We start from the raw sequence: 27,120 nt of genomic DNA on the forward strand, positions 1-27,120 counted from the left end.
AACCCAAAATGATAAAAGGACTACCTGTAACTTTACGAAATTGAAGCCCTGAGTGTCCTTTGCTAGGCAACCATAGCATTCTAGGCTTGGTTTCTGTCAGTAAAAGGCAGTGGGAAGAAACAGAGCCCTTTCAGGACTATTTCAGACTCTGAAGAAGCACTCAACAGAGCCAGGTCTGGCAGCAGCCACTGGATAACTTAATACCACCTGACTTGCTTGACTCATCTAGGCCTAGGTGCTTGCTACTATTCAACAGTAGCTATCCTATGAAACCTAGTGTGGTGTAGCAGTTAGAGTGTTAGAGAACCAGGTTCAAATCACCAGTCTGCCATGAAAGCTCATTAGGTGATGTTGTGCCAGTTTCATATATTCAGCCTAACCTATTTCACATGGTTGTTGTCAAGAAAAAAAGGATGTAAACTGCTATAGTCCCTGCTGTGAAGAAAGACAGGAAATAAATTAAGTAAATAAATAATAAATCTAGATGAAGATGGGAGGCAAATAAACAGGAGGTTGGTGAATGGCTTAGAAGGAGAGAATAAGGCTGGGAAAGGGGAGATAATGAAGATTGCCAGGAGAAGGGGGAATGGGAATAATGTGGGGAGAGGATACAGAGGAAAGTGATATCCCCCACCACAATTCCTTTAAGGTTCCCTACCATTACGTGGGCTGGCCTAGCAGCAAGAACCACACAACTGGGCCACAGTTTTCCTAGGTAGAGGCTATAGGGGGAGAGAAAATTGAAGATAAAAGTATCTGTATAATGGTCAGTTAGGTGCTGGATGGCAAGGAAAGAAGGAAGGAGGAAAAGGGAAGAGGCTATTGGGGCTTTTTAAGGGAAGGGAAAGAGGAAACAGTGGGGAAAGGAGGATGATATTCCCCTAGGAATTCATAGAGGTTCCCACTTGTCCTGTATAGTTCAAACTCATCCACCCATTTTAAATTGAACATGATTTTTAAGGTCCTTAACTCAGGGCCATTCCACATAATGCACATGCAACAATGGCTAGTTTGACACTGGGTGCTTCATTCAGCATAATCTTGGATACCTGCTCTATTTCAATATATCTAATTCTCAACATGGCTCCATCTGTGGATACTTTATTAGAACCATGAACAGACAAGACAGATCTTTCTGCAAACCTGAATGACACATGAGTTTCCAGAGGAGAAACTGAAATCTAGCTGGATAGCTAAGCTGATTGCCACTATTCAAAAACAGCCACCACACAAAAGTCATTGCGATGTAGTCATTAGAGTTTGAGACTAGGATCAGGGAGGCTTACATTTAAATCCCCATGCTACCATGGAAGCTCACTGTATGATATTGGGCAAGCCACACAGTCCCAGCCTAACCTACCTCTTGGGTGATTGTGCGGGTTAAATGTACTACAAGAGAACAATGTAAGCTTCTTTGAGTTCCCACTGAGGAGACAGATGGGGACAGATAAAAGGTGGGTTAGTTGGTGGGTGGAAAAGAGAAAAGGAAACAAAAAAAAGGGGAAATAATGTGGGGAAAGGGGAAAGAATATGGGGCTGCCAGGAGGAAGGAAAATAGTGGAAGAGGGGACACAAGAGGAAATGCATGCACCCACAAGTCATTGAGGACCAATATGTACTTTTAAATTCCTTTTTGTTTGATAGTAAATTATACACTAACCATTTCACAAAATGCAATTCATATTATATTTGGTGTACTTAATCAAATGTAAATACAACAAAATTTATACTAAAACCAAACTAAAAAGAAATCAGGGGTGTGTGTTGGTGAACACAAGCATAACATCTTGCATTAAAAACTGGGGTACCATTTTTTTTAACAGAACAATACTCCCTCCAATTTTTCCTTTTGGGCAGTTTATAGATCACACAGCCATAAAGATAGGGCCCTCCCTAGAAAGAAGGCTAAGTGGATTTTTCAGGTGACAACTATGGCACCCCATGGGTTAATTGAGAGCATTACTTGGCCTGCCCTGACATAAATAAATGTGTACAATGACAGAAAGATTTTTTTGTTTACACCTGGCTGATTGGGAATAATAGTGACACTTCAAAACTGTGCAGGTTAGTTTTGCTAACTTTTCTGTTAGTCTTGGATGACTGTACTCAGTCAGATGTAATTTGAGTGATCTATTGTTCCTAATTTTTTTCCTTTGCTTAGTGTACAAGTTTTCAAGACATCATAATGCACTTTGTACATGCTCAAGAGCCTTGTCTTTATTAAATATATTTACAATTTAAAAATTCTGTACACATATAATCTTTTAACATGTCTTTTAGTATTAGGAAATCTTATGTCTTTGTTTGTTTATTTATTTATTTATTTATTTTAGTATATTTCTATTCCGCCCATTCCCTGTAGGGCTCAGGGCAAAAGTACAACATATGATAAAACAATAAAATACAATAAAAACATTTTATAAACAAACAATTCAATAGCACTCAGAATATTTTCCATATCGTCGCATATTGTCCAGCCTGGCCGTCTCACATCATGATAAGATGTTATCCCATAGAAATGTTTATATCAATTCCTCTGAGGAAGCACTGAGCGAAACACTTTAGGGTACATAGAGTGAATACAATGTATTCCTTTTTGTTTTGTGAATACAATGTATTCCTTTTTGTCCACTGTTCTGTTTCTTCATTCTGCGTGCCTTCCTCGTCTCCGGCCAGGTCAGCGAAGTCCTGCTTGGGGAGTTACCTGGCTAGGATTCCACCTTCGTCGCCAATGTAATGTACTGAGTGACGAGACGTTTTGAAGGCAACATGCTTTGTTAGCGAGTACATCACAAGAAAGAGAAACGCGGGCTGGGTCCCGATTATATACATACCCCGGAACAACCCTCAGCCTGGCCAGGTCCAATCCTGGCCAGTTAAACTTCCCGCCACAGATCTTGATTGGCGGAGCGTATTTGCAAGCTACATTCAGGGACCAGAGGACTCCCACTGGTCACCTCTGTAGCGTTCACTGCGTTGTAACTTCAGGACTGAAATGCAAGACACAACAGCAGGAAAGGGGGAAAGGAAGATAGAAGGGAATTTAAGGTGGGAGGGAAAAAAACAAAAAAGGAAGAAGCAGAAAGAGATGAAGTTCTGTAAGAAAAGTAGCAGATGGGGGACTGAGAAAGGGAAAGCAAGGAAAGGACAGAAGATAAGGATGGGCATGAACCAGAAAAGTGGAGGTTTGTCTCTATTTGTGGGGTCACACAAACCACAAACTTTCATGAGCCTCCTCCTTAACCAAACTGGTTCATTTCATGAGGTGTGTGATACAGTGGTGGGAAAGATCTGAGATATTTCCTCCCTGCTTTCTGCTGGCAGCAGCTCCCTGAGGCCAACAGAATTAAAGGAGAGAAGATCTTGCAAAAGCCATTTAAGAGAACATTTCCCCTAAATAGCTTCTATATGCCACACCACGCATGAGTGAAGTCCAGGCAGTAATTTCACTTTCTTCTGTACTTCACCAACTGCTTGGACTTCACTCGCGCATGAATTGCCAACATGAACCTTCGTTTCTGTGAAAATCATGAAGATTCATTGTTCACAGGAACAATTGCACGATGCTTGTCTCCCAAACCGCAAACCAGGCAATTTTTGACACAAAATTCGGTTTGAGAGCCAGTTCATTCCTATCCCTAGTAGAAGGGGCTGTGAGGAAGATGGATTTATTTGTTTAGTTTTATTTATATCCCGATCTCCCTGCCAAAGCAAGCTCAGGCAAATTTAAATACATAAAATGAATTAAAACTATAGCTACAGTTACAATTTTAAAACATTTAAAACAATTAATAAAATAATATTAACATATTCATAATGGCAGTGCACCAATCATTCCATTCTGATTTCCATCAGATGAAGAGAATGTGTAGGTAGCACAGGAAGGTATTGGGGGGAATTATATTTTTACCATACAAAAGTTTTCACAGGTACCTCACTCTTAACTTCTATCTATCTAGTACGGCTCATACAGCTATCACCTTAAGCAGAAGTCACTCTTAACTTTATAATACATGCTTCCAATGTATTTACATATTACATTTCAGGGCTAGTAAAACATTATAAGTGAACTAGGCTTTTTACATAGCTCTAAACGCTAAACTTTTATTCACATTTATTATTTAAATTATGTACATGGCTTTATATAAAAGATAGTTTGAATGGAACTGAGAAAAGTCCTACCTATGAAATGTTGTCAATTTTTTCCTCAGCAAGATATCTAGTGCAAGAACTTTTTGCATTAAAAGACACTTAACAGCAGTTTCTTCTCTGCTGGCAGGGTTAATTCGTTGTGCTGTCAGTCTCCATACATGGATTTCATGTTTCAGTTCTAAAATGAAATATAATTATTTAGGCTGGAGATGAAGATATGACACATAAATATGTTTCTCTAGGCACAGCAAATTTAAACAATAGCATATATAGTTTCCAGTGGAAAAGTAGTACCATTAAAATAGAAGTAATATAGAAATACTACTAAAATAAATAATTTCTGCATTGTCAATGCCACGTTAATATTTATGCTTTGTTTTACCCTTGCCTCAGATTTCTGCTTGATTTCTGTAATCCTAACCTACTTATATTGTTTATTGGATGGATGTCCCACCCTGTTGACTGTACTGACTTACACTACAGACCAAAGTCTGAGTCTAGATGTCATTTTTAAGACCAACAAAGTTTTATTCAAGTTTTATTATTATCTGCCTATTATTATCAAAGTTTTATTATTATCTGCTTATGTGCATGGACTACTAACTTCCATTTCAATGGATCTGAGGAACTGTATGTGCACATGAAAGCTCATACCATGAATAAAACTTTGTTGGTGTTAAAGGTGCCACTGGAATCAAACTTTGTTCTACTGCCTCAGACCAACATGGCTGCCCTTGATCTGACTAACACTATGTAATCCGCCATGAGTGTCAGGGGGAAATGCAGACTATAATGGATATAGTGGATATAATGGATAGTGGATATGGTCTTCTATGAGATGTTTTATATATATTAGCAATGTTTCTTCTCTGCATTTAATTTTTTGAAAAATCAGAAGTCTTTAAGCAGATTTGTGTTCAGCAATGTTGACAGGCAAATATTTCCTGGTGAATTTTAAGTAACCTCTGTTTTAAAAATTAACCATTTCCAAATTTTTGTAAAGTCCACAAGTTTTCCCACATCCAAATTTATGGAGGTTAAAGTTAAAGGCCACAGGAATAGCGAAAGGCATTTTGGGAGGGCAAAGATGCCAGCCTCCTGGTGGGACCTGGAGATCCCCCCAGAATTACAGCTCATCTCCAGACTATAGAGATCAGTTCCCCTGGAGAAAATGGATGCTTAGGAGGGTGAACTCTATGGCATTGTACCCTAGTGAGGTGACCCCTGGGCTCCATCCCCAAATTCCCAAGAGTTTCCCAACCTGGATCTGGCAACCCTACCCACCTTAGTCCCCCGACAGTGGCCAGAGGGGACCTTGGCAACTCTATTGAAAGGGTCAAATTTTGTGCCATGTAGATTTTTGAAAAAGAAATTATAGTATCACTGTGATGTAGAGGTTGTGTTTAGAGTGTTAGACTAGGATGCCTACACTGCCATGAAAGCTTGCTAGGTGACCTTGGGTCGTTCACACATTCTCAGCCTAAGCTACTGTGACAGGCAGCAATCAGATGCATGCTGAAAGGCAGTGCATATGAGTGACAGCTAATGGAACTGCAAGGGAGTGACAGTTAATGGAACTCACTCTGACTGGTGATCTGCTTCTAACTGCCAAAAGAGGGTGGCAGTTAGACAGTTGGGAGAAAGCAGTTACAGACTGAGGGAGTTGGAGAGCGACTTGAAAAGAGTGGTGGTCTTTGTGATGCTCTCTAGTGTGTGACAAGAAAAACAAAGCAGACTCTCATTCAGAGCCCATTTGGGGTGGCTTTGAATAGTAGAGACTCTGGTAGAAGGCTGTTCCCAGGAGTTAAGAACAGTCTCTGTATTTGTAAAGCAAAATATCACATCTTGAAAAGGAAAACAGTTTCCTGTATTGCTTAGTGTCCAAATGGGGGGGGGGGAAGACTGAAAGTATGGAAGATCAGACTTTGGCAAAGGGGTTTGAGGTGGCAGTGAAAGGTCCTCAAACAGTGCTAAAGGCCCAGGTTATTTATCTTAAAGAGAAGATAGTAACAATCTTGCCAGAGAAAGAGGTCTAATGGGGAGGCTTTAGTCTTATAACTCAAGGGACAAAGCAGGGTACACTCAAGATTGTGTGATCAGAAAGTGGGAAAGTTATCCAGAAATCTAGAACAGCTATAAAAAGAGAAACCTTTAACATCAAGTTAAACCAACTGAAGGGTTACACTGTACCTTTTGAAGTCAGTTACCTCAGAAGTAGTTCTGTGTTCAGTTTTAACTGTCTGCCTACATCTTCTAAATTCCGAAAATATGTAAATATCCCATCCTAGTCTGTTTAAATAAACCAAAACTTGTTTTAAATTGCTACCTGTGCCTACTGTGCCATTTTCTGAAAGGTAAATTTTGACACCTGAAGCAACGACAAGGTGATCATTCCAGTGACAAATATCCCTTCCAAAAGCTCTGCTCAATTCCCAATAACAATTATCATTTCCTCCCCCCTCAATTAACTCTATGGTTTAACTTGATCTGATCATGGCTCCCTACAGTGAGTTTCCCAGATGAGCAGGTTTCTTATTGCACAACTTATCCAGATTTTTGCTTAACCAACATACAGAGAAGGAAAACAAAGATCTTAACAAAAAAATTAACTAAGCTGCCAACTTTTTCACAGAGCCTTTCATCTTGTTGTGGATAATCACATTTGCACAGAAATCCATTTTTAATTGTAAGTAATATACTTTTCCCTTTAATGAAGGGTTTTAAAAAACCACACAAATGATCCCATCTAATATTTCAGCTCGATACACAATTTCATCACTTCTTTGCCTACCTCTTACTTGCACAATGTAATATATATTTTGTGTCCCTTAACATCACAAGCAGAGCAAGTTCAGACTCATAAATTACTATATTCTTCACTCAACTGAAATCCTCAAAATGTAATTCATTGCTCAGAAAATTGAATAAGCTTTGAAATCTATCAAAACAATTCCCATTTACTCCCTACCAAGAAATTGTAACTCAAAGTGTCAGGCTTCTAGGTCACAGCATTTAGAAATCAAGTTAGCTAACATTTTTCATTCAACTATAAGGTTACAGTTTGACAACTAGCTAAAGGGGGAGGGGTCACTGCAATTCCTTACACTCCTTTCAGAAATGGCTATATATTTTTCACCATAGAAAAAATATTTGTATCTACTGAGGTCAAGAAAAGAATAACAGAAGCAATCAGCTATCTAAACTCAATATGCTTCCTATTAGCAAGTATGTACGTGCTGGGGGAAAGGAAGATTCAAAAATGGTTTCAGTAATAACTCATGAAATGAATAATTTTACCTAATGCCAGTCATTTGAGGTTGCTAAAAACAACATTCATTCAGGATTTTTTTTAAAATCCAGTAATTAATAATATTGCATGAACAGTTTCAAAATATGCTGATTAAACAAGCTGGCAAAATCAAGAAAGTGCTCGAGTGTATCTGATTAAAGTCAATTTTTTTCATTCATAACCCTGTTCAGATCAATAAGAATCATCCACTGAATGTGTAGAGCTGAGGAACAGAATCACCTGCCTTTCCCTTTACCAGCCCATCCCAACAAGCCAGTATCCACAACCAGTAACTCACAACTTTAATGCCGGTAGCTCACAAAGTAGAATTTTTGCTCACAAGACTCCACAGCTTAGAGGAAGTATTGCCCACAACCTAAGCACATAAAATATGTATGCCCACATCATATGGTCTCTGCACAAGTAAACTATCCCCTCCATTCAGTTGCAGAAATTAATTGCCTCCATTTTGCCTCTATTTTATCATCCTTACTTTACATCTGAGTATTTATTTTATTTAATCAAATTTATATCCTGCCCTCCCCTAACGGGCTCAGGGCAGCTCACAACAGTTAAAAACAAACTTAAAATTTTAAAACAAGATATACAGTATAATCATTTTCATAAATTTTACAATCCTTACATTCAAGATGCACATTGAAATTTTGATTATTCTGATGTTTCTGGTTTCGGTTCTTTCAATTCAGTCTTACAGGCCTTGCGAAACTGTGGCAGGTCCCGCAGGGCCGATGTCTTTGGGGAGGGCATTCCACAAAGCAGGGGCTATTACCGAGAATGCTTTGGCTCTGGTGACAGATAATCGAGCTTCTTTTGGTCTGGCGATCTTAAGAAGATTTTGGGACCCCGAACATAGTACTCTCTGAGGTATGTATGGAGAAAGGCAGTCCTGAAGATAGACAGGTCCCAGGCCATATAGGGCTTTAATGGTTATAACCAGAACCTTGAAACGAATCTGGAACGCCACAGGCAGCCAGTGTAATGTTTCCTGCACAGGTTGAAGCTTTTTATTAGAGCTGAAATCCAAGAACTCAGGTAGCTCCATTGACAACCTGGCTAATGCGTTTTGCACCAGCTGCAGCCTCTGAATTTGAGTCAGGGGCAGCCCCATGCAGAGGGCATTGCAGTAGTCTATTCTTGCGGTGGCTGTCACATGGATCACTGTTGCCAAGTCATTGTACTCCAGGTACAGAACCAACTGCCTTATCTGCCTGAGAAGGTAAAATGCAGATTTGGCAGTGACTGCTACCCGGGCCTGCATTGTCAGCGAAGGCTCCAGGCGCACCCCTAAGCTCTTGACCTTTGAAACTGGCACTAATGGCATCCCATCAAAGGCCAGCAGAGGGCTCTCCCTACCCAGGCCACTGAGACTTAGGCACAGGACCTCCGTCTTTGCTGGATTCAATTTCAGTCGACTCTGCCTGAGCCATTTCACTATGGCTCCCAAGTATCCCAGGTAATATTTTATTTTACTGTATTTCTTGCTATATGGTTTAATTTGCTGCTGAGGAGGATGAGGAGATTGGATTTATGCTCCACCCTTCACTACCCAAAGGAGTCTCAGAGCATCTTACAATCTCCCTTCCCCTCCCCGCAACACACACCCTGTAAGGTGGGTGGAGTTGAAAGAACTCTGACTGCTCTTGGGAGGAACAGCTCTTCAAGAACTTGTGACTGACTCAAGGTCACATCAGCAGGTGCATGTGGAGGAATGGCGAATCAAACCCGGTTCTACAAAGGAAAAAATATTTGCACCTACAGAGGTCAAGAAAGAAAAACTGACGCAATCAGCTATCTAAACTCAATCTACTTCCTATCAGCAAGGATTTGCTGAACTGTGTTACCGAAATTTTCAGCCAGTACTCTTCTTTTACTATTTGAGAGGGCATTTTTGCTGACCTAAATGGTAACAGTCTTTGTATTCTGTATGAGATGGAAACAGCAGCCTCTCCATATTTACCAAATTTATATTTGTATAAAGTACAGACAATAGCCAACTGAGATGTTATTTAATTATTCTGAATGTTTGCCAGTTTATTATTTTATTAGGGAATACAGTTAAAGTAACTTGAAATCACTGTCACAGCTACATTATAACCAACTGTTCATCCAATGTTATCCCTATGGACTAGGTTGTGTGTGTGTGTGTGTGTGTGTGTGTTATCTTGCAATTTAATTTCTGAAGTAATGTTTCTATCATCTTGGCTGACTGGATTTTTCAGGGTACTGAATCACACAAAGAGAGGATATATGCACACAGCCTATACTGGATAGCTTCTGTGTACAGGTTTAGCTCAATGTAGAAATGTCAAGATGGGGCCAGGAGAGGTAATCTTATTCTGTCTCTCATATGTTCACAAACATGATTTTTCATTTAAATTGGGTTTTGACAGCATAGAAAGTAGTTATATTATTTGCTGACCTATTTTTCACATTTCCAGTATAATGTTTGAAAACAGATGAGAACTTTGGTGTATAGAGCTCCTGGTTTGTTTGCTTTTCTTTTAAACACTTTTAAGATTTTACAACATACATGTAAAACTTAAAAGTGCAAATGAATGTCAGTCATTTGTTTTCTCCAGTTCAGCAGAGATTAATTTCTTTCCAGTGAAAAAGCACCTTTTCCAAACATTTAAGACTCTTCTGGGTCTCACAACTTTTGGATGATGAACCTGTAAATCCATACTCTGATAGCCCATAAATTACAGAAACAAAGAGAGGGGTTCCCCATTTTTATAGTCAGTTTCCTAGTTCACTGTACATACATTCAGCAGGGTCTGTGCCTGGACAGCTATAGCAGCCAAAATATTCTGCTACCAGAACTACCTCTTTATATGAAATATTTCCTTTTGGGTTTTCTATTCATAAGGTTGAAATTTGGAGGTGATTTTAGCACACCACTGTCTAATCCATGGGGGAAAAATACCCTACAGACACTGATCACATACAATCTGGTGTATCAACTCCAATCTCTATCTAGAGAATAAATTGTCTGTGTCACATAATAAGCTTTCATGTGTATCCAACATCAAAATTGCTTTGACGATATAGAGTGAGTGCAATTTAAAAGCACCTCTAGCAGTTTTATCAACTTCATTAGATTTGCCATTCTAGGGAAACAAATTATATATATAGTGTTCAATGTATTACTGAGATATACCTCTAGATACAAGACATAAGCAGCTGTCTGACACAGAAAAGTAGTGTGGATGTTACTGCAGCAGACTTGCCACTGAGCTGTGAAAATCGCTACTCATGCAAATGAGGTCAACAACATATGGATCCTCCTCCATGTTACAGTTTTTTTTTCTAATCTTTGATTAATCTTCCATGCATTTTCTTCTCTAGACATTACATTGTGCATGTGCTACTTATACACAACAGATACTTGCAGAAATGTGCATATTCACCCAGTTAACCTTGGATTCAAACTTGAAACAAATTTAGTTTTCTGAGAAGAAATTGTTTTTAAAAGCTTTTCATTAGAGCTGAAATCCAAGAACTCAGAACACTTGGGAATGCCTAGTGAAGTGATCAGGGGTACCAATGGGTTCTAGATACCCCCATGATTCACCTTTTTCTCTTGGTTCCCATCCAACTTACCTTCCTTGTTAATGGGAATCAATGGATTGGCAACATGAAGGAGCTGAAGAGCCAAAATTTCAAAGATGATACAGACCCTCTTCATACATTATAGTGGTGTTCCAGTTCACACTCAGAAGACCACCAATCATGTGTATCAGAAACACATGGGTCCCCATAATGCACCCAATACATGAGTTCTCATAACCTATGAACTGGGAAATGCATGGATTTTTCTTGCATGTACAGTGTGTATTCACATAAAACAGAAATCCAGAAAATCAGAAGTCTGGTTCACATGAATGGAAGATATACATGTAGAAAATCCACTTGTTGCCCTTTTTTTCACCATATGGCAGGCAACCACATATTACATGTTTCCAAAATGCATGACTGGTAAGCTCTTGTTCACATGAGTGGAATTGAACATCACCATAAAGTCTGCATAATTGCCATGGAAGCTTACTGACTGACCTTGGGCCAGTCACACACTTGTCAATCTACCCTACCTCAGAGTTGTTGTGAGGATAAAATGGAGAAAAAGAGACTGAAGTAAGCTATTTTCAGTCCCTATTGGAAAGAAAGGCAAGGTATAAATGAGGCAATTAAATAATTAAATAAATTTAGAAGAGAGTCTCTGGACCCTGAAATTATTGGATCCAAACCATAGTTGTGTTCAGGGCTTTTTTTCTGGAAAAAGAGGTGCTGGAACTCTCAAGAGGAAAATGACGATGAAACAAACAGGTGCCTCTCATTAACTTTTAAACATTTTTTTTGAGAATTTTGTTTTCACAAAGACGTTCTGAAACTCTGTTCTGCCACATTCTCCAGAAAAAAAAACTACCCTGATTTGCAGTCTTCTGTCACTAAATTATTATCTATGCAATTTCAAAATAGAGTCTAGTGTCACTTTAAAAACTAAAAAAGATGTTATTCCAGTCTTCATGGACTGGAACATCTGACAAAGTGAGTTATTCATGGAAAGTTATACTAGAATAGAATCCTGTTAAAGATGCATCTAGACTCCTGTTCATTTTTGTTGCAATAAACTGCCTTCGTTAGCCCCCTGGAATCATGTGCACTTTAAAACACTGATAATTATGCAATAAGAATTCGGTTTCTAACTTATTTACTGGAAGTCTCTCCTTAATATACTAAAGGATCTATTTAAATAGCAATGATAGTGTAGAGGAGGATCTTTAGTGTTTATACCCCTAATAATGCTGTAAGAGTAGATACCTCCTACTCTTGCAGAAATATAGCAGTGGTCAGAACGAGCCCTGCCTCTTCCCAAACCCACAAAATTGGTTTAACATTCTGTTGAATTCTAATTCTTGTTCTGCCAAGGAATATTTCTGGTACCATACAGCATATGTTCCAGCCTTCAGTCAACTCGGTCTGGGAGAAAGATTCTCTTGTTAGGATAAGCACCCTTTGCTACCCTGAAGGGAACTAAGGAATTGTGTTGGGATGACATGTTCACTTTATGCATTCACTCCCTTTCGTGGCAAATTTTTAATGTTCCCCTGGGCAACTATTTTTACTCAGAATTGTTGGAGTGAGTTATTCAGGATGCCTGGACGAGGTTGGGGGGTATGTTACATCATTTTTAAGTGTTTATAGGTATCAGTTCTTTTAATGGAATGCCTCTCTTTGTCTTAACCTGGGAGCTGCCCTCTAACCTCTCTCTTCTCTCTTTTTGTTCTCTCATTTCAGATGGCCTTCCATGGAGGCTGTTGTGTATGTGGACTAATGTATCTGTTATTAGTAGTGTTCCTGCCTGGCTCATTGGAACCTTGAAGACTGAGCTTGGGGACTCAGGAACAATGGGCAGTAGGATCCAAATCCCTGCTCCAATCATGAGCCCCCTGCTGGTTTGAATGATCAATGGTGCCTGACTTCCAGAGTTGGAAGATGGTGAATTGACCCGCTTCTTTTAGGAGGAACAGACTGGAGCCTTTGTTTTGGGCATAAAAGGTGATCTTAACACCTGCTGCCTACATTTTCCAGAAAGGAAACTGTCTAAGACGTGCTTGAAGAATTTTGAGGGGATTTACTTTGGCTGGCGAGGAGTCCCAGTGGGGTTTCTTTCCAGTTCTGAAGAGTCCCTGATGAAAAATTGCATTCCATCATCTACAAAGGGTCTCTGGGGTCATTAAATTGGCTTAAATTCATCAAGACTCCAACTTTCTATGGATTACAATAACATCTGAAAATGAACGGAACGGTGTACAGCAGAATAGACTGTCATTAAGGTAAAAGATCTTTATCTATCACTCCGGGACTAAAATAAGACTTTTAAAATAAAAAGATTAAGATCTGGAACTAACTGCAAGTGAAGAAGAAGAAGAAGAAGAAGAAGAAGAAGAAGAAGAAGAAGAAGAAGAAGAAGAAGAAGAAGAAGAAGAAGAAGAAGAAGAAGAAGAAGAAGAAGAAGAAGAAGAAAAAGAAAAAGAATAAGAAAAAGAAAAAGAAGAAGAAAAAGAAAAAGAAAAAGAAAAAGAAAAAGAAGAAGAAAAAGAAGAAAAAGAAGAAGAAGAAGAAAAAGAAGAAGAAGAAGAAAAAGAAGAAGAAGAAGAAGAAGAAAAAGAGAAAGAAAAAGAAGAAGAAGAAGAAGAAGAAAAAGAAGAAGAAGAAGAAGAAGAAGAAAAAGAAGAAAAAGAAGAAAAAGAAGAAAAAGAAGAAAAAGAAGAAAAAGAAGAAAAAGAAGAAAAAGAAGAAAAAGAAGAAGAAGAAGAAGAAGAAGAAGAAGAAGAAGAAGAAGAAGAAGAAGAAGAAGAAGAAGAAGAAGAAGAAGAAGAAGAAGAAGAGGGTAAATTTGGAACTTTTGGGAATTAAGCTAAGCAGGAAAGTGCAGAAAAATAATTGATGTTTGAAATACCTGTGGCTTTGGAAAAAAAAACCCCGACATAACAGAGTTGCTGATCTTCAAGACAACACAGGAAGTGACGTTTACAACTATCATGGGATTACCAACCATTGAGAATGAGACTTCACAGCCAGAAAGTCAGGAAGTGAATATTGAAAGAAGGGAAGTCTTTAAGCCTCTTGGACACCTCTACAACCAAAAACCATAGACAAACAGCGGCGGCCATTAAAGAAGGGTCAAAGGTTTTAAACTTTTTTAAATAGAACGGGACTTTAAACATTTATAAAACCGGCAGAAGTTATCCCAAAAAGATGAAATATTTTGGACCATATGTTTGAAATTAAAATTTAAGGGTATTGGAAAAAGGAAAACTTTTTTTAAAAGGGGCTTGGAAAAGTCGTGGCTGCCATTTTGGAAAAATTAAGAACTTTAAAAATTAATATCTTAAGCTAGGAAGCTCAGAGGACAGTGATTTTAGGCTTGTTGGAAAGGGCATGCTCTAATCTATTGAACTCTGTCATCAGATTGCTGATTGGTGAAGTCAACTCAAGAACCCATTTTATGCAATGGGAGGACAGTGATGTCTGACCAGAAGTTGGGACCAAGGCTTACACGTCTGAGAGCAGCCTCTGTGGGGGAAGGAAAAATGCTCAAACAAGTGCAAGAACAACTGGATGCTATGGAGGCAGGACTGGTGAAGGTGATGAAAGATTTAATAACTGGAAGTGAGAAGAAACTTACTAAAGAAATAAACTCCAGTGCTGAGGAAGTCAAGAAAGAGATTAAAAAAGAGATTGATGATCTCAGAAAAGAGTCACAAGCAACAGCACAGAAGACATAGGAGACAGAAGCTAAAGTTAAGGACCAAGATGCTACTATTAAAAAGATGCAGGAGAAAGCAATATTACAAGACTGTAAGCTAATGGAAAACATGATTCGCTTAAGAGGTGTGCCTGAAAAAGATCAAGAGGACTTAAAGAAGTACATTTCAACAATCACTGCTGAGTTTATGGGAGACAACCCTGAGGTGATGGGACATTTGTATGACTAGTATCAGACAAGTCGGGAAAGTGTCTAATACATGGAAGGAAGCGGTTATTTCATTGATACCAAAAGAAGATAGAGATGCCACAAATGTTAAGAATTATAGACCGATTCTGCTACTTAACAATGACTATAAAATATATGCTAGGATACCAGCAAAATGACTCAAACAGCATTTGAATATTTTTATACAAGAGGAGCAAGCAGGTTTCCTCCCCAGAAGGCAAATAAGAGACAATATCAGAACAGTAATAGATACTGTAGAATACTATGAAAAGCATCTGGAAAAAGAGGTTGCATTATTCTTTACTGATGCAGAGAAAGCTTTTGATAATCTGAATTGGGACTTTATGTTTGCAGTGATGGAGAAATTGAAATTGGGAGATGATTTTATAAGAATGGTCAAGGCAATTTATACAGAACAACAAGCTAAACTTTGTGTAAATGCAGACTTGACAGAACAAATGACAATTAGCAAAGGAACAAGACAAGGTTGCCCTCTATCTCTGTTGTTATTCATAATGACTTTAGAGATTTTGCTGATGCAAATCAAAGAGGACAAAGAAATAGAGGGACTAAAATTGAAAGGCTTTTCTTACAAATATAGACAATGTGATGTTCATTAATGAAAACCCATTACAAGTGACGCCCTTGTTAAAGGACCTAGCATTGCAAGCCGTGGCAGGTTGGCTCAGACTGAGCGAGCTGAAGTTGAATCCAACGAAGACAGAGGTCCTTTGCTTGGGTCGCGGTCCCCTGGGAAGGGAAATCCCCTTACCAGTCCTTGACGGTGTGCAGCTTAAAGCGGCACATAGGGTCAGGAGCCTGGGGGTTCTTCTGGAGCCTTCATTATCGATGGAGGCACAGATAGCGGCTGCTGCCAAGTCCGCGTTCTTTCATCTTCGACGGGCGAAGCAGTTGGCCCCCTTCCTGGAGCGCCGTGACCTAGCAATGGTGATCCATGCTACGGTCACCTCGAGACTGGACTACTGCAACGCCCTCTACATGGGGCTGCCCTTGTGTCGAACTCGGCGGCTGCAGCTGGTGCAGAACGCGGCGGCTAGGCTGTTGTTGGGGCTCCCAAGATGGGAGCACATACAGCCGGGGCTGCGCGGGCTGCACTGGCTGCCAGTGGTATACCGAGTTCGGTACAAGGTGCTGGTAATTACCTTTAAAGCCCTATATGGCCGAGGACCTACCTACCTGAGGGACCGTCTCTCCCCACACGAGCCCCAGAGGGCACTGAGGTCATCTGGGAAAAACCAGTTGAATATCCCTGGGCCAAGGGAGGCCAGACTGAAGGCCACCCGGGATCGGGCCTTCTCTATCGCCGCTCCAATGCTATGGAACCAACTCCCTGAGGAGGTGAGGGCCCTAAAATGTTTAGATCAATTTCGTAGGGCCTGTAAGACCCACCTTTTCAGGATGGCCTTCAACTAGTGACAGAATCAGTGACAAAGCTAGTTATGCTGCTGGAAATGTTCTATAACGCCACTCTGTTATGTTAATTTTAATAATTTATAACTGTTTTAATTATGCTTTTATGTTTTTATTATGTAAAACCGATGTAATGTATCATTATGTTGTGAGCCGCCCTGAGCCCGCTCCGGCGGGGAGGGCGGGATAGAAATAAAAAATTATTATTATTATTATTATTATTAAATAAAATTAAAGAGTATGGAGAGTTGGCAAGCTTTCATATTAATAAAGAAAAATCGAAAATTTTAAGTAAGAATCTGTCCTTGAGCAAGCAGAAAGAATTACAAAGCTTAACTGGATGTGAAATTACCTCAAAAGTAAAATATTTAGGTTTAGAGGTTACGATGAGAAATATTGGTTTGTATAAAAATAACTATGAAAAGCTTTGGCGTAAAATTGAAGAAGATATGTTAAAATGGAACAAACTGACTATGTCTATGCTGGGTAGGATCTCTGCAATCGAAATGAATGTTCTACCAAGAATGATGTTTCCTTTCCAAACAATCCAATAGTGAAAGACAATAAACAATTTAATTTTTGGCAAAAAAAGATTTCAGAATTTGTATGGGCGGGTAAAAAACCAAGAATAAAAATGAAAATTCTGACAGATGCGAAAGAAAGGGGTGGTTTCCAATTGCCTGACTTTAAGTTATATCATGATGCAATTTGTTTGGTTTGGATTAAGGACTGGATAACTGTGCTTAATAGAAAATTATTGGCTTTAGAAGGCCATGGAAATATTTTTGGTTGGCATGCTTATATATATTATGGAAAGGAGAAGATGGATGGATTTTTCTCACATCATTATATAAGAAACTTGTTGAATACTTGGAAAAAATATAATAAATATGGCGACGAGAGAAAACCATTATGGATTGTGCCAACAGAAGTTATAAAGTTGTCTTCAGATCCACAGGAAGATAAATGGTTATCATATAAACAACTGCTAAAAATACAGGGAGGCAAGGTAGAACTAAAATCGGTGAAAGAATTGCAGGATAAATTTAATTGGTACCAATTGCGACAAATTAAAAGCTTGGTGGAGCATGATATTAGAACTACAGGGATAAGGCAAGATCAAACAGAACTGGAAAAAATGCTGTTGGGCGAGGATTAAAAATTGATTTTGAGGATGTATGTTACTATTGAAATGGTCTACAGAATATGAAGTAGTGAAACCTCAAATGATAAAATGGGCAATAAATATGATGAAATACAAATGGAGACATGGGAACACCTATGGAAGAACTCTATGAAAATATCGATGTGTTACAATATAAATGAGAACTGTTTGAAAATGCTGTATAGGTGGTACATGACACCTAAGAAATTAGCAAAAATGAATAACCAAGTATCAGACAGGTGTTGGAAGTGCAAAATACATGAAGGTTCTTTCTACCATATGTGGTGGACTTGCAAAAAAGCAAAGCAATTTTGGCAAATGATTAAACAAGAGACTTCAAAAAATCTTGGGTTATAACATCAAGAGAGCACCAGAGATCTTTCTGGTGGGATTACAAATGGAAAGTTTTCTGAAGAGAGATAGAACATTGGTGTGGTATTTGCTTTCAGCTGCGAGGGCATTATATGCACAAATGTGAAAGTGAGATAAAACACCAGAGAAATGGGGACTGGATCTTAAAAGTACTACACTGGAGTGAAATGGATAAGGTTACTAGAATCTTAAAAGACTAATTCAGAAAAATTTAAAGATGACTGGGAGAAATTTCAAAAATATACTGAAAAACAATGGAAAGTGAAGAGACACTTAGTGATTTTTGATAACATTAATTGATTTTTTTATTGAGAAGATAAAGCTGCAAGATATATTGACTCTTGTTTTAATATGTTATTTAGCAGAAGGCTAGATTATGAGATAAATAGAGGGTTAATTATAGTAATAATTATTACATAGTCTTGGTTCATCTTGTGTTAAGGTAACTGCAATTTTTAGTAAAGATTCTATAATTGTGAATTTTACCTTTATTTTCTTTTTTAATTGTTTTGAACACCGGCGGAGGTCATGAAAAAGAGGAGGTGGGAGGAGGGGGGAACTTTGTAGTGTATTGGTTAATACTTTTAAGTATATGTTTGATTAATATTTTTCAATTTATTGCAAAACAATAAAATTGGTTTACACAGTGAATGATAAATGGTGCCCTAGCGCAGGAACTTTGATCTGTATATAGTTGGCTCCATTGGCCCAGTAAAGCAGTCTTCTCGTTCACCCATTACCATGCTGTAACTAATAAAGAGAGCTATCATCACTGCAACCACATCTTCTCTTTGCACTGAACCCACTATATTATAGAGACACAAGTCTCTCCTTTAGATACAGTGCCCTCATACTCTCACAAACATGATGCAGGACAAGCTGGCCATTTGTGATAGGAAAAGTACTCTTTAGATTAGGCTTTTTACTCTTCTTTTGACTGTAACCTGAATGTAAATTGGATCTACCTGAATAAGTGTAAACTGACTTTTTTTTGGGGGGGGGGGGGGAGGATAGATTTCTTAGGAAATTTATTTACTGCACAGTATCAAGCTTCTAGGACTAGGTAAACTCTGCTATATTAAGCAAATATTCCAATAATGATGACATTTAAAAGATCCTGAAAGCTTTTCTGTTGTCTTTTTGCAAAAGGCATGTAGTTATTTTTCAAAAGATGACTTTGTATTCCCTGGTGGAATCTGAAAACATCACAGGAAAAAGATGTACAAGAGAGACCTAATCATTATACATTCACTAAGGCGGCTGAAGCATATAGCAAGTTTAAAAACTCTGATTTACTAGGAAAGCACCAGCTGCCCAGTTTTCTAGACAATTGCAAGGCTATTACTTTTAGTTCAGCAAAGAAAAATAATCAGGTTAGGAAATCAGAACATTTATTTGAAGCTTATTAATTTTAAGAGCTGTGTGTGTGTGTGTAAGATACCCAGCTTCATGATTTAATGGCTAAAGTGTTGATTAGGATCTGCGAGGCCCACATTTAAATCTCTACTGTATCAAGAAAACTCACTGGGAGAAGGAGAGAGCCTCCTTCTCTCCCCCTAGACAGCACTGCAAGATAAGGAGGAAACAACTCTGAAGCAGCTGAAACTGTTGGAGCCCAATGATCTGGCTGTCAATAAGGATCATCTGGTATCTAGCAAGAAGGAGGCACATTTTCACTTGGAGGCTAAAGGAAGCAAAGAAAGAAGAAGAGCCACCCATCCCATCATGTTATCACCCCTACAAAAGACAGGCCAAAGAACTCTCCTGCTTCAGCAGCATGGACATAGAGCTAGGTCTGGCAAATCTTGGGTGATGGTAGGTGTGAGTGAGGCCAACATAGGATTTGTCAGTTATTTTTGTTTAAAGTTTACTTGCCTGGGACTCTCTGCTGGATACAAGGCTCACAGGCCCAGAACTCAGCTCTAGGGTCCTATCAGCCATGGTTAGAAGGCCATAGATGCCATTTTGTATCTGACCTTAATCTACCTCAAAGGAGTCATTGTTATGAGGATAAAATGTTGTGAGCTGCTTAGGCCCCCCCACCAAGGGTTGTTTTGTAGAAAAATAGGTGGTGGAGCTCATCCAGGAATTGTTATGCAGCTGCATCTACTATTCAGTGGACAAGGCAGGAAGGAGGAAGTGGAACTCTCGAAAGGTTCAGGAGCTGAGCTCCTGTGAGCTCACACTGAATCTGAGGCCTGCCCCCCACTATGGAGAAAACAGAGGTTTAATACCCAGGGCTTTTTTTGATCAGGAACACAGTTCCGGCTAGCTTGGCATCAGGGAGCATGGCCTAATATGCAGATGAGTTCCTGCTGGGCTTTTTCTACAAAAAATCCCTGTATGAAAAAAAGGCGACATTTGGGTGTATGGCTTAATATGCAAATGAGTTCCTGCTGGGCTTTTTCTACAAAAAAAGTCCTGGTAGTACCTATATAAACAGGGGCATAATATCTAAATAAATATTGAAATAAATAAGAATATAATACCTAAATAAGTAATAAACAAGCAGCATCAAACCTAACGTTGCTTTTAACTAGTAATACAGACTTTACAGTTAAGAATAAAAAAATTGACCTTATTTAGCTGCCATTGCCTTTTCTCTTTCAATATATGCTCATGTTGATTATTTATTTACCATATAAAATGAACAGTATTTCGAGCATATTTCCCATCTGCACATTTGGACACATTCATAGTGGTTTTTTGGCACATACTTAGAAATTACTGAACTGCTGGGATGCTAGTTCAGTGAAGGAGGCCATGAACACTACAGTTCTCATCAATCTCCTACATAGGTAGCCAGAGAAGACTGGGAAGATAAATTGCTGGAGGTTAATTACATCAAATTCTGTGTTTAAACAGACTTCCTCCAAAGTTGTGAGTATGAGAGAAAGTGCACACATAGAGGTATTTGGCAAACATCACAAATGCCTTCTGGCAATTTTTGCATTTTGGACAAGAAGATGCTCACAAAAATATGAAGTGTTAGGGTAGGTAGGGATCCACCAACATTCTCTTTTTCCTATTTTATTTTTCTATTGTTTTGAACCTTTTCATCTGCCCATCTTTGTAGTTAGTGTTCCTCAGTCATTTGTTTCTTTTATGCCATTGATATGCAATGGATACAAAAACAATGCATAATAGAAAAGTAAAAAGAAAAATGATTTGAGGGACAGAAAATTACAGAAGAATAAAGTTGTAGGTGCAACTGGTGCAAAGGAGAAGCAAAACAAAACCTGAAATTTTCACACTGAAATCGTAGAACTACAAAATTTAGTAGCATTTCTGATTTGAGATAAGCACAAATGCGGTCATCCATCACTAGTTTTAGTCTTCTTTCCATTCTTCCCAATGTTCTTATATAAATATTTTACCAGCAAATATGCATTCTTAGATTTACCACAAAGGCAAAGCTTGTGAATATTTTGATAATAGGAGGATCTCCCAGTGCCTGCTCCTGTTCCCTGCAATATTTTTTCCCATCCAAAAGGGCTTTTTTTGCTGTCACCTGATAATGGATAGGTACATGCATCCTGGCCTACTGACTGATTATAAACAAAAGGGATTTTATCACAGCATCATTGACCCCAGTTCTGGCACCTTACTCCTTCAGTTTATTCCTGCCTTCTACACATTTATCTGGAGCCACTACCTTTCGCCTTGCATTCCCCCCCTCCTTTTTTCTGGTTCTTTAGAGACCACTTTTACCTCAATCATTTTCTAGCAATCAAATCTGAGTCTCATGTGTTCACATGTAAAATGTTTCCTGGTGATTCCTCATACTTCCTGCCCACTTTCCTCTAACTATATCAAGTCTGTGAGAGAACTGAACTCCACCCTTTGCTTTCTTTCCCCTACCTCGGTAATGAGGAATTTTTATTTCCTTTGTCAGCAATTTTTCATTTTTATAAAAACACACTCATCTAATAGCAATATTTTAGTTACACATGTTATAAGAGGGGCTTGGAATGCCCGTGTGTAACATAAAAGGGGGGTTAGCAACTGGAAAGATGCAGAGAGAGGGAAAATGTACCAACCCCCCCAAGCTCAAATCAATTAAAGAAGACGACATTGGATTTATACCCTGCTCTTCACTACCCGAAGGAGTCTTAGAATGGCTTACAATCTCCTTTCCCTTCCCCTCCCCACAACAGACACATTGTGAGGTTGGTAGAGCTGAGAGTGCTCTGACAGAAACTGCTCTTGAGAGGAACAGCTCTATGAGAACTTGTGAGTGACACAAGGTCACAGCAGTAGGTGCATGTAGAGGAGTTGGGAATCAAACCCCAATAAGGAAAGCAGAAATTATCTGAGCATGACGGAAATGTGACATACATTAGAATAAGTCAGTGTAAACTCTTAATATCTGAAGACTGCTGAATCCCAGATTTTACTCTAAATACATACACAAACCTGGAATGTGTGACCAGCAACTTTTTAAAAAAAATTGTTTATTGTGATGCATTAATATCTGTTTCCAGGAAAGTATTCACTGATCTAAAACAGTACACTGTTCCACTCACTCCTTTCTCCCCTTCATTCTGTCCGCATAGATTTATATCATTACAGTAATTTAAATTGGACTAGGATAAATGAGGATCTGTGGGAGTGCAACCTCTGCATTTGCAGAAGAGATGGTGACAGAGTACTCTGAAATAGTTCAAAAAACTTTCAATAAATTATTATTTTAAGAAAAGGCATAAGGTACATAGAAACATCTCTCACAGCACACAAGACAACCGCTCTTGGGAACCCATTCCAATTTAAGCAGCTAAACAGCAACACACTCAAAAAAGATATAACAAGCAAAGAAATCATAGCAATGGAGAACAGTAAAGTGGTGCTTTTTATATACATTCAGTGCTTGTTTGATTGGTAATCAGAGGGCAACATGACAGCCACTGAGTTGATTAAAACAGCTGCTTCAAACAATCCACTGAAGGTTATCACAAAACCATGGCAATTAAAGATCAGAAAGACCCATTAAGGAATCTTGCATACATTCTGGTTGCATCTCCAAAGCCAAATTACTCCAACACCCTCTAATGAAATGTTCTTTGATCACCTCTTCTCATCCCATTTCATTGAAAATGTTAAAAGAAGGAGCACTTTTGCATTTGTTTTATTGAGCAGGTACTGATTAGCTTCATCATGATGTAGCTGCTGTTGATTGTAGAAAAGGAACATCATTTTCTAATTATGAGAACTGGTGAATCTGACGATAGTGGGAGAAAGAGTACCATATATTGCAGAGCTAATTTGAGAACAAATATACTTTATTATTTTTTGAAGGGCTGCAAATTTTTGGCGTGTTAAATATAACATCTATGAATGGATGATTGTGCTATTTTAACTAATAGTGCATCATACAACTTTTCATTTCTATCAAACACCTCAAACTGAGTGGGCGGGGGAGTCAGCTCTGCAGGGGAATGTGCTTGCAGGACTGAATCCTCAATCCCAAGTGTCTTAGACCACTTCTCCCAATAGTTTTGTTCTCAGATACAGTTACTGAATCACAAAATGCAGACTGTGCACAACAGTTATGAATGTTGTGTTGCAACAATCGCAGTTCTTTACATTAAAATATACAAGGAGTGGGAATCAATACTACATTGCTCCTATACCACCTAAAATGCAATGTCTATGTACATACAATTCTCATAGATGTTTCATTAAAAAGATTAGAAGGATCCTGAAAATCTGAGCAGAAATGTATACTTGCCATACCGTGTCCTATCTTTTAGGGTGTGCAAGGACTTTTTAACCCATTATTCTACTTTACTGGAGTGCGAAACTGTGTGAACTGGCCTCTGGGAGAAGTCAGTTTGTAAAGTATGCTATAATATATTGACTCTCTGATAGTGAAATTATTCCCCATAGACAGCAGTTGATTTTTCTTTTTTTAGTACAAGCAGAAGAGATTGGAAGCCATTGTCTAGAAGAGAAGACCATCTCATTTTTAAATGAATGGTAATAAGAGGGTTGAATCTAAAGATAAACATTTCCCAAAACAGGATTTTTTTGTAGCAGGAACTCCTTTGTATATTAGGCCACACACCCCTGATGAAGCCAATCCTCCAAGAGCTTCCAGGGTTCTTCATATGGGGCCTACTGTAAGCTCTTGGAGAATTGGCTACATCAGGGGTCTGTGGCCAAATATGCAAAGAATTTGTGCTACAAAAAAAGCCCTGGTTATAAAGCATAGGAAATGAGCAGAAAATCCCACAAAATATCCTTATCATAATTATCCCAGTGATCACTCCAAATATAAAGTGACATATATTGATTGGGGAAAAATATTATTCTAGATATGAATTTGATTGGTTGGCATGAAAATATAGCATTTTGGTAGACATCCATATTTTTGGTCAGATCAGAACCACATTAGCTAGAAGTGAGTTTCATCCTGTTCTAGACCAAGATAAGTTAAGATAAGTTTGAATTAAATAAGTTTGACTATATCACTTATGAGGAAAATGGAACATTATACAGTTCAAAGTCTAGCTCAAATCAAGGTAAGAAATCTGTGAAGTCGGATTGTGGATTGTTGGCTTCCAAGACTTTGGAATGACCTAAGTATTCAGAGGGATCAAAGTATGAGTAAGGATCAGAAATGAAAGAGAGTACATGGAAGCAACTCACTTCAAACTTGTGACATAGGCTACTAGTCCTTCTATGATAACCAGAGTTATAGTCATAACAGGAAATAACATTAAAATTATTGGAAGCTTCTTAGACAATATATGAAAGTAGAGGATAACTTGATACATCCAGGTTAAGGGTGATTGGCTAAGATGGGGGAATGTTATAAAATTGAAATTGAAAGTATATTACAATGTTCTGGATTCCCCATTCCACATCATATCAATGAACAGGACAGATTAATGATCACCAGGGCTGTTTTTGTAGAAGAAGCCCAGCAGGAACTCATTTGCATATTAGGTCACACCCCCTGATGTCACCATTGTTTCACATAGGCCTTTTTGTAGGAAAAAACTAGCATGAGCCTATTTGCATATTAGGACACACCCCCTGACACCAAGCTAGCTGGAACTGTGTTCCTACTCAAAAAAAGCTTTGATGATCACTTATCTTCTATGTATTTATAACTATGTAAATATATGACCTATCATGTTTTAATGATTTTATTGTTGTATTGTACACAAACATAAATAATAAAAAAGAAATGGAAGAGAATACATGAAGCATCTAACTGGGAACTGACAACTAGTCCTTATGCTAATGAGTTGACTCCTTTTTTGCTACCTAATCCTAGCTTAAGAAGATGATGATATTGGATTTATATCCCGCCCTCCCTCCAAAGAGTCTCAGAGCAGCTCACAATCTCCTTTACGCTGCCAAGTCCGCATTCTTTCACCTTCGACGGGCGAAGCAGTTGGCCCCCTTCCTGGAGCGCCGTGACCTAGCAACGGTGATCCATGCTACGGTCACCTCGAGACTGGACTACTGCAACGCCCTCTACGTGGGGCTGCCCTTGTGCCGAACTCGGCGGCTGCAGCTGGTGCAGAACGCGGCGGCTAGGCTGTTGCTGGGGCTCCCAAGATGGGAGCACATACAGCCGGGGCTACACGGACTGCACTGGCTGCCAGTGGCATACCGAGTTCGCTACAAAGTGCTGGTTATCACCTTTAAAGCCCTATATGGCCGAGGACCTACCTACCTGAGGGACCGTCTCTCCCCATATGAGCCCCAGAGAGCACTGAGGTCTCTGAATGTCCCTGGGCCAAGGGAGGCCAGATTGAAGGCCACCCGGGATCGGGCCTTCTCTGTCGCAGCTCCACTGCTGTGGAATCAACTCCCTGAGGAGGTGCGGGCCCTACAATGCTTAGATCAATTCCGTAGGGCCTGTAAGACCCACCTTTTCAAGATAGCCTTCAACTAATGACAAGCTAGGAAATGCTGCTGAAAATGCTTTTAGTTACTGAATTCCACTGAAGATCTAATGTTTATAACGCCACATTGTTAATGTTAATTTTAATAATTTGTAATTTGTTTTAACCATGATTTTATAAGTATAATTGATGTACAGTGTATTTTATGTTGTGAGCCGCCCTGAGCCTGCCTCGGCGGGGAGGGCGGCATAGAAATAAAAAATTATTATTATTATTATTACCTTCCTCCCCCACAACAGACACCCTGAGAGGTGGGTGGGGCTGGAGAGGGCTCTCACAGCAGCTGCCCTTTCAAGGACAACCTCTGCCAGAGCTATGGCTGACCCAAGGCCATGCCAGCAGGTGCAAGTGGAGGAGTGGGGAATCAAACCATGATTTTATAAGTATAATTGATGTACAGTGTATTTTATGTTGTGAGCCGCCCTGAGCCTGCCTCGGCGGGGAGGGCGGCATAGAAATAAAAAATTATTATTATTATTATTACCTTCCTCCCCCACAACAGACACCCTGAGAGGTGGGTGGGGCTGGAGAGGGCTCTCACAGCAGCTGCCCTTTCAAGGACAACCTCTGCCAGAGCTATGGCTGACCCAAGGCCATGCCAGCAGGTGCAAGTGGAGGAGTGGGGAATCAAACCCGGTTCTCCCAGATAAGAGCCTGTGCACTTAACCACTACACCAAACTGGCTCTCTCATCATAGCTTAACATGCTATGAAGTGTCTGAGAAGAATTCAGTCCCAGAAAGGCAAATCTCAAAGGCCATCATTCATCTAAGCTGAAGTAGACCCTAGAACAAAACCTCAGGCTTTAGGCCAGTTGCTGTAGAAGCATTCCACACAGTATACCACATTTCTGCCAATAACAAATCTCAAAACTGAATAATTTAATAATGTAAAATAAAAAATTCAAAATAAACAGAGAAAAGCACAAGAAAATATGATCACTGAGGGACAGAAGGCATTTAGCAATTATCCAATATCACAACAAAATCTCAGTAGTGTTCATTTTTATGTACAACTATCAATCAGAAGATTTCATATATAAACTTACCAACAATTTCACTTGGCTCTTTGTTGTAAAGCTTTTTGTTCCAGTAGAGAAGCCGCAGGAAAGGAAAGGAGACCAGAAGAACGAGACAAATTCCAACAAACATGTGTCCTGTAAATGCTGCAAAGTCCAGTCCCTGTGAGGGATGAAGGGAAAACATGGTGGAAGCAGAATCAGTGAAAAGCAGTGCTTCTCATGCACAATATCATAACAGGTTATTTGCCATTTT

General features: G+C 39.1%; 1 protein-coding gene across 2 annotated transcripts in view; it reads right to left on the minus strand.

Moving 5' to 3' along the window:
- OCA2 (OCA2 melanosomal transmembrane protein) overlaps positions 1–27,120 on the minus strand; it is a 289,009-nt gene that overhangs the window by 128,323 nt on the left and 133,566 nt on the right. For both annotated transcript variants that reach the window (XM_060233870.1, XM_060233871.1), the window contains 2 exons: positions 26,895–27,027; positions 4,183–4,330 (listed from right to left, as the gene is read on the minus strand). In XM_060233870.1, the coding sequence (XP_060089853.1) occupies positions 4,183–4,330; positions 26,895–27,027 (281 nt within the window). The remainder of the gene's footprint in view (positions 1–4,182; positions 4,331–26,894; positions 27,028–27,120) is intronic.

Source organism: Heteronotia binoei, chromosome 3, assembly GCF_032191835.1.
Source record: "Heteronotia binoei isolate CCM8104 ecotype False Entrance Well chromosome 3, APGP_CSIRO_Hbin_v1, whole genome shotgun sequence".
In the NCBI taxonomy this organism is placed as follows: domain Eukaryota; kingdom Metazoa; phylum Chordata; class Lepidosauria; order Squamata; family Gekkonidae; genus Heteronotia; species Heteronotia binoei.